This window comes from Lissotriton vulgaris, chromosome 8, assembly GCF_964263255.1.
Source record: "Lissotriton vulgaris chromosome 8, aLisVul1.2, whole genome shotgun sequence".
In the NCBI taxonomy this organism is placed as follows: Eukaryota; Metazoa; Chordata; class Amphibia; order Caudata; family Salamandridae; genus Lissotriton; species Lissotriton vulgaris.
Window position 1 is genome coordinate 1355454464 of NC_141696.1, and position 19263 is coordinate 1355473726.

General features: G+C 42.8%; 1 protein-coding gene across 1 annotated transcript in view; it reads right to left on the minus strand.

Moving 5' to 3' along the window:
* PIWIL4 (piwi like RNA-mediated gene silencing 4) overlaps positions 1-19263 on the minus strand; it is a 376427-nt gene that overhangs the window by 149189 nt on the left and 207975 nt on the right. The window contains exons 10-11 of the mRNA XM_086933498.1: positions 19041-19170; positions 14617-14734 (exon numbers count right to left, since the gene is read on the minus strand). Of these exons, the coding sequence (XP_086789624.1) occupies positions 14617-14734; positions 19041-19170 (248 nt within the window). The remainder of the gene's footprint in view (positions 1-14616; positions 14735-19040; positions 19171-19263) is intronic.

Here is a 19263-nt window from a genome sequence, read left to right on the forward strand (position 1 = left end):
GGTCCTATTAGCTATAATGAGGTCTGGATTAGATATACGAAGAATGACGGTGTCCTACAGTTGCCCCGTTATGGTAGTTTCGAGACAGAAGTCTTAGATAATCTTGAAGTGAAGTTGTTCAAGAATAAAGCCCGGCCGGCGATGTTTGACTCTTTCCGCATATGGCGCAAGGAAGCCAAGCAGAAAGAAATTAAGTTAGCGAAGAAGAATAGGAAGGGTATGTCAATGGTACAAGCTGCCGTTGCATACAGGGATAATGAAGAAGAGAAAGACAGTGAGCAGATGCTTAGAGTGAGGAAGTGAGCGGTAGACAGATGCTATCCAGTCTTGCCGGCTAAAGAGCAGAAAGACGAGAAGGATCTTGTGAAAGACCCTTTGATGTCGCATTTGCTAAATTCACCTCCACCTTATGTGCAGAATGCTACGGTACCACCACAACCTGTTGTGGCCGCGCAAGCACCTGTTGCTTTGCCTCCTGTTATTCCTCCGCAGCCAGCTTCTTCGTTGGCTGTTGTTCCTTAAGCGCAGCCTTCTCAAGGGTTGCCAACTTTGCCTTTTCCTGCTACTACTGTTTCTATGCCTGTTCCGACTATGGATCCTACTACTACTGCTTCGTCTCCTCTTGTCCTTCCGACTGCTCCTTCTCCTAGACAGCGGATGACCGCTGTCTTTTCTAATTTTCTAACTCCTATTTTGGGACAAATGGGTACGTCTCCTGTGAGTGAGCGTAGACAGTTGCGTAGCCAATTGCCCGATACAGATGAGCGAGTGGTCTTGGACCATATGGCACGTAGATGGGTGACGTATAAGTCCCAATATGATCTAGAAGGTATTATGGATGTTTTCCGACAATGGGAAGCACCAAAACAGCGATACGTTTTTGAGCTTATGTGTGCGTTCCTCCATGAACAATGGATGGACGAATTGGGTAGAGTTCCTGCAGAACTATTCCGATTGCGTTCCGAGTTTGCTAAAGGAACGATTGGGAATATACATGATGTCGAGAAAGCGGTGTCGACGTTACTGTCGCTCCGAAGCGATGTCCCTACTGAACGGCTGTTTGAGCCAGATCCGTCAGTTAGGAGACATGCGCGTCAGTATCCGATGCGAGAGGTTCCTCCAGTATGGAGACCTGCTGATGCTAATGCTAATCCACCTGTTCAAGCACACTTTCAGCGTGTGTGGGTTCATGTACCATGGAAGCATGCAGAAGTTCTAGCGCTTAAGCAGACTTTACCAGATCCGCGGAAGAATCCGGCAGGATATTATAAAGAACTTACGCAAACTGTGAGTTCTTGCGTCACGAATTTGGCGGATATAGATATGCTGTTTGGGAATGTTGTTCCACAGTCCATCTGGAATGTCATTCGACATACAGATCATGATAATGAATTGGGCGACTCGTGGGTGAATCTTGTTGCTGCAAATGATAGACAAGTTGGAGGTGCTAAGCCTGAAGATGTTAATGTTGAGCTTCCTGGTAGGATTATCACTTTCATGAAGACTTTAATGCCTGAGGTCCGTGTTAATTGGGACAAATTGTCAGCTTGTAAGCAGAAGAAACATGAGTCTGTTTCAGACTTTTTCTCGCGTTTCGAGGAAACGTTTGTTGATCATAGTGGTCAGGATATGGCTACCGAGGGTGGCCAGAGATTATTTGTTGATAAATTTGTGCACAATCTTCTTCCTGAGTTGTGTACCAAGTTGAAGGATTCCGAGAGTGCTTGGCCTGTTTCTACTTCGGCGCAAATTCTTACTACGGCTCAGTACTACGAGAATAGGTGTAAGGATGAGTTAGAGAGAGCGGATAAGAAGACTAAGGAATTGAAGACTAAAATTCTTCTACAACAAGCTTATCCACCCCGTATTAATAATCAGCGCGATTATCAGCAGCCTCAACAGTATTCGAGGAACTCACAAAGAGACGAGACTCCTCAACAACAGCGTATTCAGTATGGGCCTAATCAGTGTGCATATTGTAGAGAAGAAGGCCATTATAAGAACAGTTGTCCGGTTCTGTTGCAACGTGCAAATAGTGCTCCTGGTGTTAGAGGTAGAGGTGCTCAACAAGCGCCTAGAGGTAGAGGTCGCGGACAGAATGTGCGCCCTTTGCCTCCGCAGAATTCATTGAACAGTTTTGATCAACAGCAGAATTCGTCTGGTAAGGTACATCTTACTTTGGGTGAGAACGTGATTTCTCCGATATATGTCTCGAAAGATTGTCTCCCACCTGAATTGTCTTCCTTACCAGATTCGTTGTGGGCTACGGGTCCCAATGATGTCTACACAGTACTACGTAGATGATTACTATGCTGAAGGCGATGGAGAGCAAGGTAATGATTGTTAGGACAGCCATGGACAAAGAGAGGGAGTTGTTTCAGTTCCGGTAGATCAGAGTGGACCTTATGTGAAAGTGATCGCATCAGGTGTGTCAGAGCCTTTTCTGCTAGACACTGGTGCTACGAAGAGTTCTATTATGCATTCTAAACTCCCTGGCGCACCTTTGTCTGGCTTTAATAATGTTTCTATAGGTTTTTCTGGCGCCCCCGTTATGAATCCGATTTCCGTTCCATTGCCTCTTTCTGTTGGTCCTCGTAGGTTTGAAGCACCCCTTCTTTTGACTACAGGTTGTAATGAGAACTTACTAGGCCTTGACTTGTTGAAGAGATTGTATGCGACTTTGTACTGTTCTCCATCAGGAGTACATCTTACTTTGGGTGAGAACGTGATTTCTCCGATATATGTCTCGAAAGATTGTCTCCCACCTGAATTGTCTTCCTTACCAGATTCGTTGTGGGCTACGGGTCCCAATGATGTCGGCCTGTTAGACATTCCCCCATATGTTGTGACGTTGAAAGCGAATGCTCAGTTACCGCGCATTCCGCAATATCGTATTTCAAGTGATGGTGAACGAGCGCTTTTAGCGATCATTTATGATCTGATTGACAAGGGCGTTATTGAAGAGACTCGAGGTAATGTGTGTAATAGTCCGGTTTTGCCTGTCTTGAAGAGAACTGATTCTTCACAGCCTCCTGTATCTAGGTTTGTTATCGACCTTCGTGAAGTGAACAAGATTGTTGTTCCGCAATTCCCTGTTGTACCCGACATTACTGCATTACTGACATTGATTCCAGCTTCTGCTACTTGGTTTTCGGTGATCGACTTGAAGAATGCTTTCTTCAGCATCCCGATTGCCATAGAGAGTAGAGATATCTTTGGATTCTCTTTAGGAGGACGAAGTTTCCGCTTTAAGCGCGCTCCTCAAGGTTATTGCGAGAGTCCATCGATTTATAGTCAAGCTCTAAAGACACAACTTGACTTGTTGGCTTTACCTGAAGGTGCAGCCTTTATCCAGTATGTTGACGATTTGTTGGTCGCTGCCGATACCGAAGACATATGTAAGGATGCCACTGTGTCCTTGTTGTCTCATTTGTCTGAATGCCATCATAAAGTTTCTCTCTCGAAATTGCAATTCTGTCGCCAAGAAGTTACCTACCTAGGTCACCTCTTATCAAAGGAGGGAAGGAAACTGACCCCAGAAAGAATTCAGACTATTGCGAGAATGAGTGTCCCTACGACACAAAGAGAAGTACGTGCGTTTTTGGGTATTACGTCGTACTGTAGACCCTAAATTTTTCTCTTCTAGTGAAACCTTTGATAGCTCTTACGGTTAAACACTCCAAATCCGATTCCTTGGACTGAGGAATGCCAAAAGAGTTTTTCTGAGTTACGCAATGCACTGTGTTCGGCTCCTGTGTTGGGTACTCCCGACTACAGCAAGCCTTTCACATTGTATGTCCATGAGAGAGAGGGATGTGCATTATCGGTTTTGACTCAACAATTTGGCGGGAAGCAACGCCCATGTGCGTACTTTTCGTCAACTTTAGATCCTGTGGCTAGAGCGTTGCCGAGTTGCTTGAGAGCAACAGCAGCAGCGGCTGTTTCAATTCGACAATCTGCTGGTTTAGTTATGGACAATACGCTAGTGGTTATGGTTCCACATGCAGTGGATACCTTGTTGAATCGGACGAAGACACAGCACTTGACTAGTGCTCGGTTGTCAGGGTATGAGCTTACGTTGTTAGCGAGCCATGTGCACATCAAGAGGTGCAATACCCTAAACCCGGCTACGTTGTTGCCGATTTCGCTTGAGACAGACGATGATAGCGAAGAGCAACACGATTGTTTCTTGAGAACAGAAGAAGAGACGAAAGGGAGGATAGATTTAAGGGATACTCCTCTTCCTGATTGTAATGATGCTTTGTGGGTTGACGGCTCGTGTTTTAAATTACCAAATGGCGATACCACTGCAGCATATGCCGTGACGACTTTACATACAGTTGTCGAAGCTGCACGTATCCCACACAATTCCGCGCAAGCGGCGGAATTGATTGCACTTACGAGAGCATGTGTTTTGGCGAAAGGGAAAAGAGTGAATGTGTATACTGATAGTCAGTATGCCTTTGGTGTGGCTCATAGCTTTGGACGATTGTGGCGTGAACGTGGGTTTTTGACATCGCATGGGACGAAAATCCAGCATGGACAGCTGGTGAATGAACTTCTTGAATCTCTTACACTACCTTTGCAAATAGCGATTGTGAAATGCAGTGCCCATAAAAAGATTACGGATGATGTTGGTCGTGGTAATGCGTTTGCGGATGAAGTTGCGAAAGAAACTGCTAGGAATGTGACGAGGCGAATGTATGTTGTGGATCCAGCGAGATGGATTCCAGGGAAGAGCATGTGCGAAGACACCATTGAAAGCGTGAAGGTTATTCAGAGTGAGGCCACAGAGAAAGAGTTGGATGAATGGAGAGAGAGTAAGGGTAGGTTGGACTCGAATGGTTGTTGGACTGATTTGTCCGAATATCAGAGATGGTTGTTGCCTAACGCGTATGTGCTTCCAGTTGTTACAATGGCACATGGATTGGCACACATTAGTGTGAAAGGGATTTGCAAGTTGTTGGCTCCGGTTTGGCAGAATGTAGGAATACCCAGATGTGCAGAGAATTTGGTCAAGAATTGTATGGTGTGTTTGATGCATAATCCTGGCAAGGGAACTCCAACACCAGCTGGTCATTTTGCTCCTCCTTCGTATCCGTTCGAGGCTTTGCAGCTAGATTTTATCCATATGGAAAGATGCAACAACTTAAAGTATGTGTTAGTGGTTGTTTGCTCTTTTTCTAGATGGGTAGAAGCTTACCCCCTTAAGGACAACACTGCTCTGTCCACTGCGAAAGCTTTGATAAAAGAGTTTTTCCCGAGATTCGGTTTGCCGAGAATCATCTGGAGGGATAACGGAAGTGAGTTTGTGGGTCAAGTGATGAAGAGAGTGTGTGATGGTCTCGGGATTAGGCAGAAATTCCACGCTGCAAATCATCCCCAATCAGCTGGTTTAGTCGAGTGCTATAATGGCACTCTTAAACTTAAGTTGGCCAAAATTCAAGAGAGCACTGGTTTGCAATGGCCAGATGCTTTGCCGTTAGCACTTTTGTCCACCCGAATGACTGTGCATTCACGAATGGGTTTGAGTCCGTATGAAGTCATGTTTGGTCGCCCGGCGAATATTTGGGGCGTACCAAGACCGACGAGGTTTAGTGACCTCGAATACCCTGTTTTGCTTATTTACGTGAATTGACAACTAAAATTAGTGTTTTACGCCACAGGTACACAATACTCTTCCACAAGCTACAGAGGATCCAGGTCACGCCATTGAACCTGGCTCGTGGGTCTTTATTAGGAACTTCCAGCGTACGAAGAACTAGCAACCCCGCTGGACTGGACCTTTCCAGGTGCACTTGTCCACAAGATCTGCGGTGCGAGTGCGTGGGAAGCGCCACTGGATCCACGGCTCCCACACGAAGAAAGCACCCTTACCTTTGCCTTATGATAAGTGGGTTCAGGATGGTCTCGCAGATTCTGAGAACGAGACAATCCCTAAGTTTGTAACGTTCAGTGATGTTCGTTTGATTGGGACTAGCTCAGAACAGGAAAGTGATCGACTTTTGCAAGCATCAATACCTCCTGTAGAGAGGTTGGACACTACCGAGCCTCATCTTTTGTTTGCCGATCAAGAGTTACCTGGAAGAAACAGATACAATTTGAGATCGAGAATTAAGGACAAATAAAAAGATTAATAAAGTTGATTTTTTTAATGTTTGCAGGTTAACTCTCCACCAAGGATCTACGTATTTTTGTTTTTCTGAACTGCCATTCGGTTCTTGCTGCTAGGGTCGCGGTTGCTACCAGTCTTGGGAGTGTAAGCCTGAGACACTAGGTCTTGGGTTCTGTTGGTCCGAGGCAGTCTTCCTGGGTGCAGCAGAGGCACTCTCAAGCAGAATCAACCAACCACCGCGGGCAGCACCCTTAGTTTAGGATGGATTTCTTTGAGTTGGAGAGACCTGTGCAGACACTAACTTTTAGAAAACGTATATGCAAAATAATGTCGAAGAAATGCTTTTTGATACCATGCATATTTTTGCTACTGAGTTTCGTAATTTTTATAATTGGTTATGTAGCATTTGTTTTTAAAATGACGTCTAATTCCACTGTGCAACCTACACCTTCACCTACTATTTCTTCTCATTCTTTCCACCCTTTGCCTGAATATGAGGTAGTCAGACGTAAGGAATTTGCTAATAATTCCTTCATACAGCTCTTGCACCAGCATCAGTTAGTGATCAATACAACGAACTGCTGGATTTGTGGTTTGATGCCTCATACAACTGATAAAGGTATTCCCTATTTGGTCTTGCCCTTTAGTTTGAATGGTTCGATCCGAGCTTATAGAACCATGTTCATATATGCCCACACTGTTGACCCCTTACGTTCACCGAGAGATAATCCGAAGAATAGTCCTATAGCTAGAGGCATAGTCGACATGATTAAAGGGACTAATGCAGTAGAGACTATTCCGAAAGATGAGAGGCAGCCTTATAGTGGTTGGAACGTTACTGGACATGGAGTAAGTCTGAGTATTAACCAGCGAGCGAAAAGTCCTCTACCGATCTGGATAGTGCCCCATAAGGGCTACTATTGTCTGCAGGGCAACGGTAAGAATCCGAAGGCTCCGTTAGGAAAGAGCGTTTGCGCTGAGACTTACGTGTTTCCGTCTCAGTCTTCCCCATCGTTCTTAGCTGCTAAGGGTACCTACTTTGTTTGCTATGACAAAGCGTATACATGGTTGCCCTCCGACTTCTCGGGCACATGTTTTGTTTCCTTTCTGTTACCCCCCACTTTTACAGCTGTGGCAGATTACCACAAGACAAGAATTGCTAGAGGTGTCTTTAGTCAAGAAGACACTGCAGGACAAGAATTGGGTGATTTCTTCAAGAGTTTTCTGCCGTTCTGGGGACCTATGGCTAACAGTAGGAACATTCGTCAGCTTACGAGAGTGGTTGAGTCCACCATAGTTGAGACTTCCGGTGCCCTTGGTAACCTGACTGCTGAGCTCCAGTCGGATAGACTTATGACACTTCAGAATAGAGTTGCCCTAGACGTTATTCTGGCAGATCGAGGTGGAGTTTGTAGATTGATTCAATCGAGCTGCTGCGTTTTTATTCCAGACAACGCTCCGTCAGTCTTCCAAGCCATTTCCAAATTGCACAAAATCTCCGATTCTGTCCATTTGGACAAAGGGGATTGGTCTTTGATGGGATGGTTAGGGGGATTGATATCCACTTGGGGTTGGAAGATTTTGATGGTCATTGGGATGGTCTTAGCGACTCTGTTCATGTTCTGTCTCTGTGTACAGTGTGCTCCGGCTTATTGTGGACTTTGTGCTACTTTGTGCGTACGGAAACCTGTCCGGAGAGAGATGCATAGTAATAAGATGATGCTACAGCAGCATATCGATGACCTGATGAATATAGATCCGGATTCAGATTAAAATGGGTCTGGGTTTATTGCCTATGATAGGGCAAAAGGAGGGTCTGTGGTTCCGTGGTTCCGAATTGGGTTCGATAGTTCCGAAACCCGATTTATAAAGATCGTCGGAAATGGACGATTTTGGTCTCTAGAGACCGCAAATGGCGAGTGTAACGTGTCTGAGTGTTTCGTATGAATCGATATAGGAGAACACTCTGCATTTGAGGATTTAGTCTGAACCTCCGGGTTCCATCTTGTATGTGGCAGCCATCTTGTATGGTTGCCCTAACATAGGCCTGATGATTGTGGCCGAACGAGTCCTTGACACGTACGCCTTAGCTGACTTCTGGTTGACCTGGCCGAACTGACTCCTCGCCTGGGGCGAATCCCGCTGAGCCAGTTCCTTGTTCAGCAGCTGCACTGATAAAGATCAAAGAACAGGACGTAAACAGATTTTATGGCCCACCGTTCCCACTTCTCTATCTCCTTTCCATCTGTTTCTGCCTTTCCTTTACGACATGTTCATCGATCTGGGTTGAAGGTTTTATGATGGGTTTGTCTGGCCTGATCGAACAGGAAACCTAGCATGTGTGCGATCGTTTTTGTGGGCTGGACAACGGAAAGTGGGATTAACTTTGACTGTTGTCATTCGCTACTTTTTGAAATGGTACTTGTTCATTGGTCAGTTTGTATGCACCAAATGTAAATTGTGATGTTGCCAGAGGCGTAATTTTCTGCATAAAAGACCGAGTTTTGTTCATTGATGTGGTGCAGTCTCTGTCGAACTACCCGTGTGTACTTCGTAGACCTCTGTCCCTGGTTGCAACCAATAAACTTTGGTTATTGACGTCATCGAGAAGTATCCCGTGTCTCTGTTTGCCAAGACAGGGGAATCCGGGGTCTTTGGGTGTTGCCCTGACACCGCTGGGTTATTGTAATAGTATCGGTTCTGAAAAACCCAGTACCTCACACTTAGTTGTGCTAATAGCTTCACAGGGCTACGAATGTGGCAACACGGCATCCTAGTGACTCATCAGGGAACACTCACACGAGGGGAGTCCAAGCCATGCTACGGAGCAGGACATCCAGGCCTCCCATAATCACAAACCAGGTAGATCTAATTTAATTAACATATTCATTTACTGAATGCAGGATTGGAGGAAGTGGTGGCTCTTGGCCAGATGGGTTGTTGCTCTCTGACCCAGGGACAAACAGAGTAAATTGACTTCTCTCCACTTGCAATGGAATATTTTGTCTTCTGCTTCCCATGGGCCCCACAAGCCAGGGAGTTGGGTGTCATGCCCAATTAATGGTGTCTCCCTGGCACTGGCCTCCCTGAGGACAACTGGAGATTTGCTCACTCCGTTTGATCAGTGGAGTCCAAGCAGTTCAACCAGTGTATGCTTCTGGGGAAGACCTAAAGTTGGCCATATCCGGTAATTACGCCCTGTAAGTGAAAAATCTCTAGGCCAACATTTGTACAGAGAGACAGGTGGTGTGGGTGAAATCATTGTAAGAACCCATAGACAGGCAGGGTGGAATAAAACAAAAGGTCTCCATTTTTCAAATGAGTGTGCTCTATACTTGAATGCCAATTTTACATGTAAGTCATAGATCCTTTATCTGTATGACAACAAAGATGTTTACTCAAAGATTAGCTGGATGGGCTCCCCTGGGATGGGGTCTGCTTTGGCTTAGTACTCCATACTCTATTTCAATCAGGACCTGTACATTGAGCCATAGGAACATATAAAAATGTTATATGAAATGAATACTCTATAGAGTTTTGATTGCAGTTTACATTGGGGGAAATTATAATCCTCATATACTCTCCCATGGAATCACCGACTAGGGGAGTCAAGTTTTAAGATGTTCCCTGAATTTAGAGACCATAGTGATCCAAGCTCACCTTGGACAACCCTTCATTTAAGGGCTAACTGAACTCTGAAAAGATCTAAAGCCCCATTTCAGATACTTGGCCTTTGAGATAGAGAGAAATTGGTGGGGTACACCTCCTAAAAACTTGGCAAAATACAATCTGGTATGGTGAAGGATGACACCACCAAAGCTCATGGCTCAAGCCAATAAGCTGGCGGTGTCCCAACCGGTGCCTAAAGTCTACTTGGCTGCATCTTGTCCATCTTTGATTAAATGAGAAAATGACCTTTGCATACCCAAAGACTACTAGTCGCTAGTTATGTCATGTCCGACAAGAACAGCAGAGTAGTGAACCAAAAGTAATGTGCTTTTAGAAATGTACAGAAATATACTCCATGAAGAAAAGACTTTGGGCCTGATCTTGATGTCGTTCGCCGTTGCTTCCGACTGACATTGTTTCAGTGTGTGAACCACCTGACCATAGGCTGGCGGTTCTGCACACCTCATTATGATGTGACTGCACCAAGTCCCATTTCTCTATAGGAGCTTGTGCGGCGGGCAGAAACAGAACAGACCTCTCCCTACTCTCCTCTAACAACTTCTGACCTCTATACCACCTTACGGCTTTGGGTCTGTATCCTACTTGGGCTAGGATTAGGTACAGTCCTCCTTAGTCGACTGAGACGTAAGCTGCTAACCTTATTAATTCATTTTTGGTGCATTATATATTTATCCGAACATTTTCTACAAGTCCCTGTTCTCTATTTTATTTTATAAAGATTAGTGAGCAGTGCTTCAGTGACAATACAAGGCTGCTGTTGGCATCATCTTGTACCAGTTGAAGCCTCTGTCTTAAACACTCCCTGTTTCTCCCCTAGTACCCAAGGTAGGCCTTTCTATCTAGTATCTTGAAAGGATCGAATGGACAGTTGGTATGGGTAGGCGTATCCCTTGGAGACTTAACCCCTAAACCAAATTTTGACACTAGATCAGACTGGTTGGCCGTTCCTTGAATTCAGGTATTGTCCATCAATGATCTTGTTGGTCTTTTGCTTTTAATGTACACATGGATTTTACATTATAAGTAATCACATTTTGAGACCCTAGCACTTCTTCTACTTTTATATAAAATTCAAATTTGGAATTGAAGCATTTTTATGTGTGAATTTATTATGCTACATTGTTGAAACTATATTTATATTGATTGAGAAGGATAATTTGTAGCACCCAAAAATCATCATGGCACCAACAGTCTAGACTACTATGCCTGTGACAAATGCTGCAGCATACCACTGTCTGCTTATTTGATACACTGGTTTCTTGTTGGGTTTATAGGACGGTATGTAGAAAATGGTCCTCAAACCAATCACTTATCAGAGTAAGCACAAATTACATACATTTTGGTTTTAAGAGCTGAATTAATACCATGGTTTGAGGTTAATAATGGTTTGAGGACCATTTTCTACATATCGTACTATACCCAGGTCCACAAGCTTGTAACCCCTTACCTGTAATCGGTTTATAAGACAGCAATTCATATCATAAACTTCGTTCTGGAAATCTGCAGCCAGCTGGTCAAGTAGATAGGAAGACCGAGGCAGAGAGCGTTGCAGTACACCAGGTGTGAACGAATGACAGCATGGAGTACTATGAATTGTCAGAAAAACGTGACCAAGGACAGAAGGTTTTTCAGCAGAAAAGAAGAAAATCCCTGAGATGTTATTGTTCTGAGGGACCAAAGAAAGAAATTTATCAAATGTGACACTCGGGTTCCAGACCATGTGAGATGGAGATGGAGGACTTTGTAACTCTGAAGGTCATTAGCTGTCACACCAAACTAAGAGGCACCTTGTAAAAAAAAGGACATGCATTTGGTTTGAGTTGACCTTTAGAGCATTTTTGTTCATTCGTACTACTACCTTCTCCAGACTCTGGTGGTAGCTGGATCTGGTGGTGTCATGATTGGCAAGTAATCTTAGGTTAAGTTAGGTATCATTTGCCCAAGCCATGAATTTGGGGGCATATGTAGGTAATTAACATTTTACAATTCTTAAATAGCGATTTTTAAGGAATCACTATTTGAGAATTGCAAAATGGAATGTAGATAAAAATTCGCAATTTTTTAGCGAATCTCAAAAATTCCTTAATTGCGATTAGCAAATTGCGAATCGTAATTAAGGAATGAGTGTTCCATTCATTCCTATGGGCCAAGAGGCCCATAGGAATGAATGGGGATACATTCTCAAATTGCAATTTTCTATGAGAAAGTCGCAATTTAAGAATCGCAATTCCAAGGGTGCCAGGGTGTCCAAAGGACACCTGTTGCACCCCTGGAATGTGCCTGTAAGTACATGTGCCGCACATACATGCCCTAAGGGTATGTCTGTGCGCCACATGGCACTTTGGATTAAAAAAATTATTCATTTTGAAAGGAATCACAAAACACCATCTACTTGGAGTATGTGGTATTTTGCGATTCCTTAAGCCCAAATCGCTATTTCTAAGGCATCCCTACATAGCATTTAAGGAATCGCAAAATTGTGATTCCTTAAATACTTGAGCAAAATGTGAGAAGTGTGGCTCACCGGTTAGAGGCGGCAGACCCAGAAGCAGAGGTCAGCCTGGGACCAGGGTTCAATTCCCGACGCGGCAGGGTACGGAACCAATGTCAGTGGGCTCGATAAATCTCGCCTCAGTGCCTCTCTAACCATGGGTCCCATGCTGCAACTCTGGGAAATAGCTTGCTTAATCTCCACAACGGCCCCCTCGCTGCCGGGGATGCCTGGCTTCACCTTGGGGATGCCCAACTGGGACCATCTCACAGGGAAAGCCAGGACGGGTTCCCCAGCGGCACACAGCGCCAAGAAACCCTGGGGTGAACGTGCGCTCTACAAATTCATACTAACATAACAAAATAAGGAATCACAATTTTTGCGATTCCTTATTTTGCGATGCGGCACCTACATACCAAATGGCCGTTTGCGATTCACAAAAGCCTTAATTCTGCGAATTTCGGCATTTGCGAATCGCAAACGCCTACCTACCTATGCCCCACAGTCATTTGAGAATTGCTGAAAGAAGCTCACAGAGTAAAAGACTGAATAAGGTTTGTTTGAAAGAGGAGACATTACAGACTCAACAAGTGAGCATGTAAAAAGATTGGAAAAGAGGCAAAGTCGGATATTGTAACCTATAGATGGAAAATTCGGCTCATATGAGATACGGTATCAAAGGCTAGCAAGAGACCTAGCTGGATTACAATGGCGGTAAATCCCTAGTCCTGGATGGTTTTCAGTTAATCAAATATGGTAACTAGACCCCTTTCTGTGCCAAGGTCTGGCCTGATACCGTCTTGATGATGGTCCAGGAAATTACTGGAGTTGATGTCACCAGGTTCACTTTTTTTCCAGCTACTATTGTGGAAGTAGATAAACTTTACAAAACCTAAATAGTATCGCTGGATCTGCCAAAGGTTTGTAGATGGACTATAATGGCCTGTTTTCAAAAAGATGGAACTGGTACAGGATCAAAAGATAGCTTCAAAGATCTTTAATAGCTTTCCCCATGCAAGGCACATTAGAGATTTTGTTGCAGAAGTGTTTTCAGACCTAATTGTGATACTAAAAGGATGTCGGAGCACACAAAACTTCTACAAATGTTCTCTGAACTACTGGGGCTCTTTGAAAATCTAGCTCCAGGCCATGGTCGTCCATCTTCCATACTCCAGGGTTCTCCCTCTCAACACTGCACAGACTTCCCATGAATATAAATAATGCATAATGCATGATCTCCATGCAGCACGAGTGAGCTCAATCACTGCATCTGGCAGTTCTAACAATGAGACTTAAGGTCTGATTTAGAGTTTGGTAATAATGGAAAAAAAACACTAGCTTCTGTAATAAACCACTTTATCTAAAGGAGAATATAATCTACCAGCTGAATTTCTACCACCATATATAATAAGGGAAAAATCTGCTGATGGACTTGCATCTGAATTTTGAATTTTCCAACATTAATTGGAGGATCTTCCATGTCCGCTGAATTTGAAATTTAGCCCGGACGTAATTTCTTCGGGAGCGACTATGGTAAATCTATCAAAAAGATCAGATGTAATAGTAAAATCTGTCGACATAGTATGAAGTCATTTTAAGTAACGAAAACAACTGAAGTTCTACCACAGGAAAACCTTTGACTCCACCGTCATTCCAGAAAGGTGTGGAAGGCACTATGCTAGAAGCAGCGGTGGGGGCCTATGATGCATGATCTATCACCCTATATGGCAGAGGGACCGCTGTAGAAAAAAAAACTGCAATGAAAATGGATGTTCAAGTTAAGTAGTGCTATCAGTATGCCAGAGAGTCTAGAAATGTGGCACTGCAAATGTATTGAAGATGCTACTTCCTGTAACAATTGGTTTCTAGATTCACATGCTTTGCACACTCCTGCATGCAAGTGCTTGGTGCCCGTGATGCAAGTTGTATTTCTTCAAAATAGAGGTTTCAGTTTCAAGGTGACTCATACTTTTCTGAGGAGAAAAACCTGCAAGAGCCATCACAGATCAATTAAATGCTGTACTGACAGACAGAAAGTGTATCAGCCCTAGTGCTAGCAGGTACTAGTTATCAATCTTTGCAGTGCCAATCTATTTTTAAGATGAGGCTGCTTTACCCCCCTGGCTATGGTGGCTGTCGTAGATGCATCCCACAAGACACACAGATTCAGTACCCAGCAAACTTGTATCTCCTGTATAGTATTGTGAACCGGAAACAAAAGGCCTGTTTAGATCATAAAATCAATGTTAACTGTATGCTATAGTTTTAGATTACGACATCTGTGTAACGCCAGGTGTAACCGCAGCATTAAACCGTTTACCTCTGAATACTGTCTGCGAGCCTCAGCAGCCGTTGCTGTCTGCGGTCTGGATTTAGTTGGGTTTCCATTGAGAGATCCTTCATTAAACGGAAATCAGAAAGAGCTCGACTTGTTAAACCTTGAACAAGAAATACATGGCATCAAGTGAATAAAAATATATAATGTTCAGTAGAGTATCACATAGAATGGGGCAACTATGAGTACACAACTGTGCTATTCTACCTCCGGTGGGTAGGAGGTTTGAACAGTACTATAAATACTGAAGAATTAGCATTTCACAAAATAAAAACTAGGCACACCAGGACTAATCATGGCACAGAAGAGAGATGTAAACAGGCCTGGACTAAGGCTGACTAAAGGGATATGTTTTCATAGTTTCATGGAATACTTCTAAAAAGGTGTCCTATTGTTTGCCATATTCAATGGTTAATGATAAAGATTAGCCACGCCGAAGATTTACAAAGATGAAGCTTTGTGGGAGAAGAAGTATCTATGAAATACATTTTACATTAAAAATTTTGAGAATACATTCTGCAACACAACAGGCCCAACTCTCAAAGCTAATTTTGGTCCTAAATGTATGATTATGGCAGAAAATAATTCCAAGTACGCCTGCCAGTGATTCACAAAACAATATCTGGCAGGAGGAAATGGATTTACTATTAAGAATTTCTCTGCCACAATAGTGAATCAATGCACAGCAGTATATCTCATGCAGTGGTTAGGAAGTGGGGGTTACAAGGCATGGTATGCCTTGCAAGTTTGTAAACGCCCACAAACATATACAATTATGGGCATTCACAATCCCCAATTCAAACCCTTCCTATCCTGGAAATAATCTGTTATTAAATTTACTTCAGCCAAGAACTGGAGTGACATTCCTTCCAGGTAAGGGGAACAACTCACTAGCAAATCTGGTGGGAGTGTAAGGTAAAGGCTTTCTCCAAGGGGTAAAATGTTTCCCATGCAGGGGATGGAGGTGGGGAGCGTGCATTTGCACTGTAGACTAATTTCCCCGTCCTTACAACTACACTGAGTTTATTTTCAGACTGGGAATAGGAGACAGTGGGAGATATTTGATGATATCTGCAGTCGTATCCATGAAAACTGCAGTGCCTGGCGCAGTTTTCTAGGCATGGTTATAGGACTGTTTGTGAAATGTAAAAAAACTGCATGTTAACACATAGAAGTAAATCTCCACCCCTTACTGTTTATGTGTTTTTTCAGTAAATCAGATCCAATATTTCTTTGAATCTGAAGTTATCTACAGTTCCATCAACTTCTTGTTAAGACACCTACGGCTAGATGTAGGTAATTTGGATTTACCGATTCATAAATACCGAATTTTACCGATTCGGTATTTGTGAATCAGTAAATCCAATGTAGGTAATAATTCGGTAAAAAATACCAAATCGGTAGGATTCGGTATTTACCGAATCAGTTTTTACCGATTCGGTATTTGCCATATATTCCTATGGGCCTGGAGGCCCATAGGAATGAATGTCAATTACTGAATCGGTAATTACCGATTCGGTAAATACCGAAAAATTCAAGGGTGGCAGGGTGTCACTTTGACACCCTGTTGCACCCCTGATTAGTGCTTGTGTGCCATGTGGCACACATACATGCCCTAAGGGCATGTATGTGTGCCAGTTGGCACAGGTGTAAATGCACATATTTGCATTTACATAGGAATTTGTTATTTACCACCAACTAATAGTTGGTGGTAAATAACGAATCCTTAACGCCCTGTAGCACTGTTAACAGTGCTACCTACATTACAAAATACAGATTCGGTAATTTTACCGAATCGGTAATTTTACCGATTCAGTAAAATTACCGAATCTGTATTTTGAGATGCCCTACATCTCAGTATCCAAATACCGGTCGGTAACGGACGAAAATCGGTATTTTCGGCTGTTACCAACCGGTATTTGGATACCTACATCTAGCCCCTAGTTCTAACTTTAAAAATCTGTCAAGCTCCACTTTCAATCTAGATATATTTGAAACAATTAAGGTCAGTTATCAGATAAAGCCATCCCAAGTCCTTGAAATATGACCCAATACCTTAACCCAGTGAAAACAATTTGGCTTAAGAAAGAGCATTGTATAAGGAAATTGGATTCTTCAGTAATACAATTGGAATTAGTTGGCAGATAGTACCTTCTACCAACTATTTTCACGTATTGTTGACATTGGTGAATAGGCAGCTTTCTGTTTTGAGTCTCTTTGAGGTATTAACAATGTATACATCTATAAAAGGGTAACTGTGATTAAAGAGGATTTCACAATAGTCAACAGAGTATTGCATGGTTAATATCAATGGCGATTAAGGTAATGCAGTTGTGCACATCAATAGGCCATCACTCTGTTGTTCTGTGTAAGAAAACAATAACATTTCTTTGGAGAAAAAAACCTCTAAGTGTTGGGAATGTTTCTCACTGAGAGTTCTAAATAGTAAGAGTGAAGTATGCATTGTCCCATAATGCCACTCATAACCCTGAGCTGAATGACAGCACTTTTATGCTTCACTTTTAAGTCTTGGATGAATCATAGATCATTTTCCTGTGTTCAGATCTGAGGTTCAGGGGTAGTGAATTGATGGTATAGCCATGCAGATGGTTGAGTCTCGTTACGCTTATTTATCACGTGCTGTACGTACATTTCATTTGACTGGTGTCCTGCCATGCACCCCAACCACTCTTTAGATATCCAACCCTCCCTCCACTCAATTTTATCTTTTTATCTGACATCCTGCTACACTTCCACACCACTGTCTGCATTTCCCTCCCCTTGCCAACCATTAACACATGAAATAACATGTGTCCTTCCAAAATGACAGTCCTCTCCCCCACTCACCCAAATATTCAAATGTACTTTCTTTGAGCATTGCCCATCCCACGGCTACAATAATATTAAAAATTGTAATACCTGGGTACTGCCACACACTCCCATCACCTTGTGTGCTCATCTACCTCTTCCAAATCTAAACTGTGCTCGAGTGCAGAGACCCGTGGTCGAACGGCCAATGTATCTATGAGAGCTGAGAATCAGTGTGAACAGCAGTTCTCTGCGAGTGAGGGTATCTGCAGATCAACCACCAACTGGGAGAGGGAAAATGGCAGATGGCCAAGCCATAGTGACCCGTCTGTTTTTAGGGATAGTGTTTTCCAGTGGTTATAAAAAATGGGAATTTAATTTCCTTCTTTTCCTGATTCATTGATTCATGTTGTCAATTTTTATCTTTTGAGATAAGACAGTGAGATAAGAATTGTGTTGTGAACCTTCTTCAAAGAAAAGCCACGCAGGTGGAAGATTAAAGGTACATTTATTACCAGAACACAACCTGGCATCCGACCACCTCGACAGACCAGTGCAACTGCCGACTGTTAAGTATCGTCAGCCTAACATTCTTTAAAGAACTGTATTTCAATGTATAATTATACAATGCTCACGAGACACCCTCACGAGACACCAAGCACACACACCAAGCACATATCATAACACATCCTCTTCCTTAGTAAACAAAATTAATTTTGAGCCTGGAAGACGTCCTTGCATAAGCTGAAAAGGGGACTTTAAAGTGACACTATGAATAGTAGTTCGATATGACTAAATCCTATCCTAAACCTTTATTGCTTGCATCAACTGTAATTAAAGATTTCCTATCCACATCAAAAGGACACATTACAGGAGTGTCATCAGCCTAACATTCTTTAAAGAACTGTATTCCAATGTAGAATTATACAATGCTCACGAGACACCCTCACGAGACACCAAGCACACATCATAACAAATTGACAACATGAATGAATGAATCAGGAAAAGAAAGAAATTAAATTCCCATTTTTATAAGCAGTGGAAAACACTATCCCTATGTTTTTAGGGATCACAAAAAGATGAAAGCCCTGATAAACACTGACTTTCACTGTTTTGCAAAATGCTGACAAAGTCCCATCATAACTCAAAAGAAACAAATTCTCAAAAAAGTAGAGGCTAAAAATCTAGTACTGCATTGCGTAAGGTCTGAGTGGTGGTGTGCAAAGTTTGTGAAAATAGACACAATCACATAAACAGATGCTAATGACTTTGCCTGTTACAAACCTCCAACTTAATAAACAATGTATCTGCGTAATTACAGGTAGATCATGCAAAGTGTACAAAATCTTGAAAAAAATAACATGCACTTGTATGCCAACTACGAGATAAATTAAAAGTTGTTTTATTTGGATTTGGCAACTAATATCAGGTAAATATTTAAAAGATGGGCAATCTGAAATCTATAAATCATAAGGATTCCATTTTACTTAGATTTACTGTAAAAGGAATGATAGTTTGACATAACTTCTCTATGTATTATCCTCTGATGGAACATGAAGATGCAATAATTCACAAAACATACTGAGTAATTTAGTTTTTACCTGTTAAGAAACACAGCTCTGGAAGCAGATGGACGGTACGAGGAGTTGTATTGGGGGCGTCTTTCTTCCCAGCCTTCAACTGGCTGACTAGCATGGGCTGGTTTAAATCTGATACAACAACTTCATATTGCTAAAAAAAGTTACAGAAAAAAGTAAACATCATATGGCTTTTAGGGTGAGTAGCTCATTACTGTCTGCATTTTAGCGCTCCACTGCCTTTAGA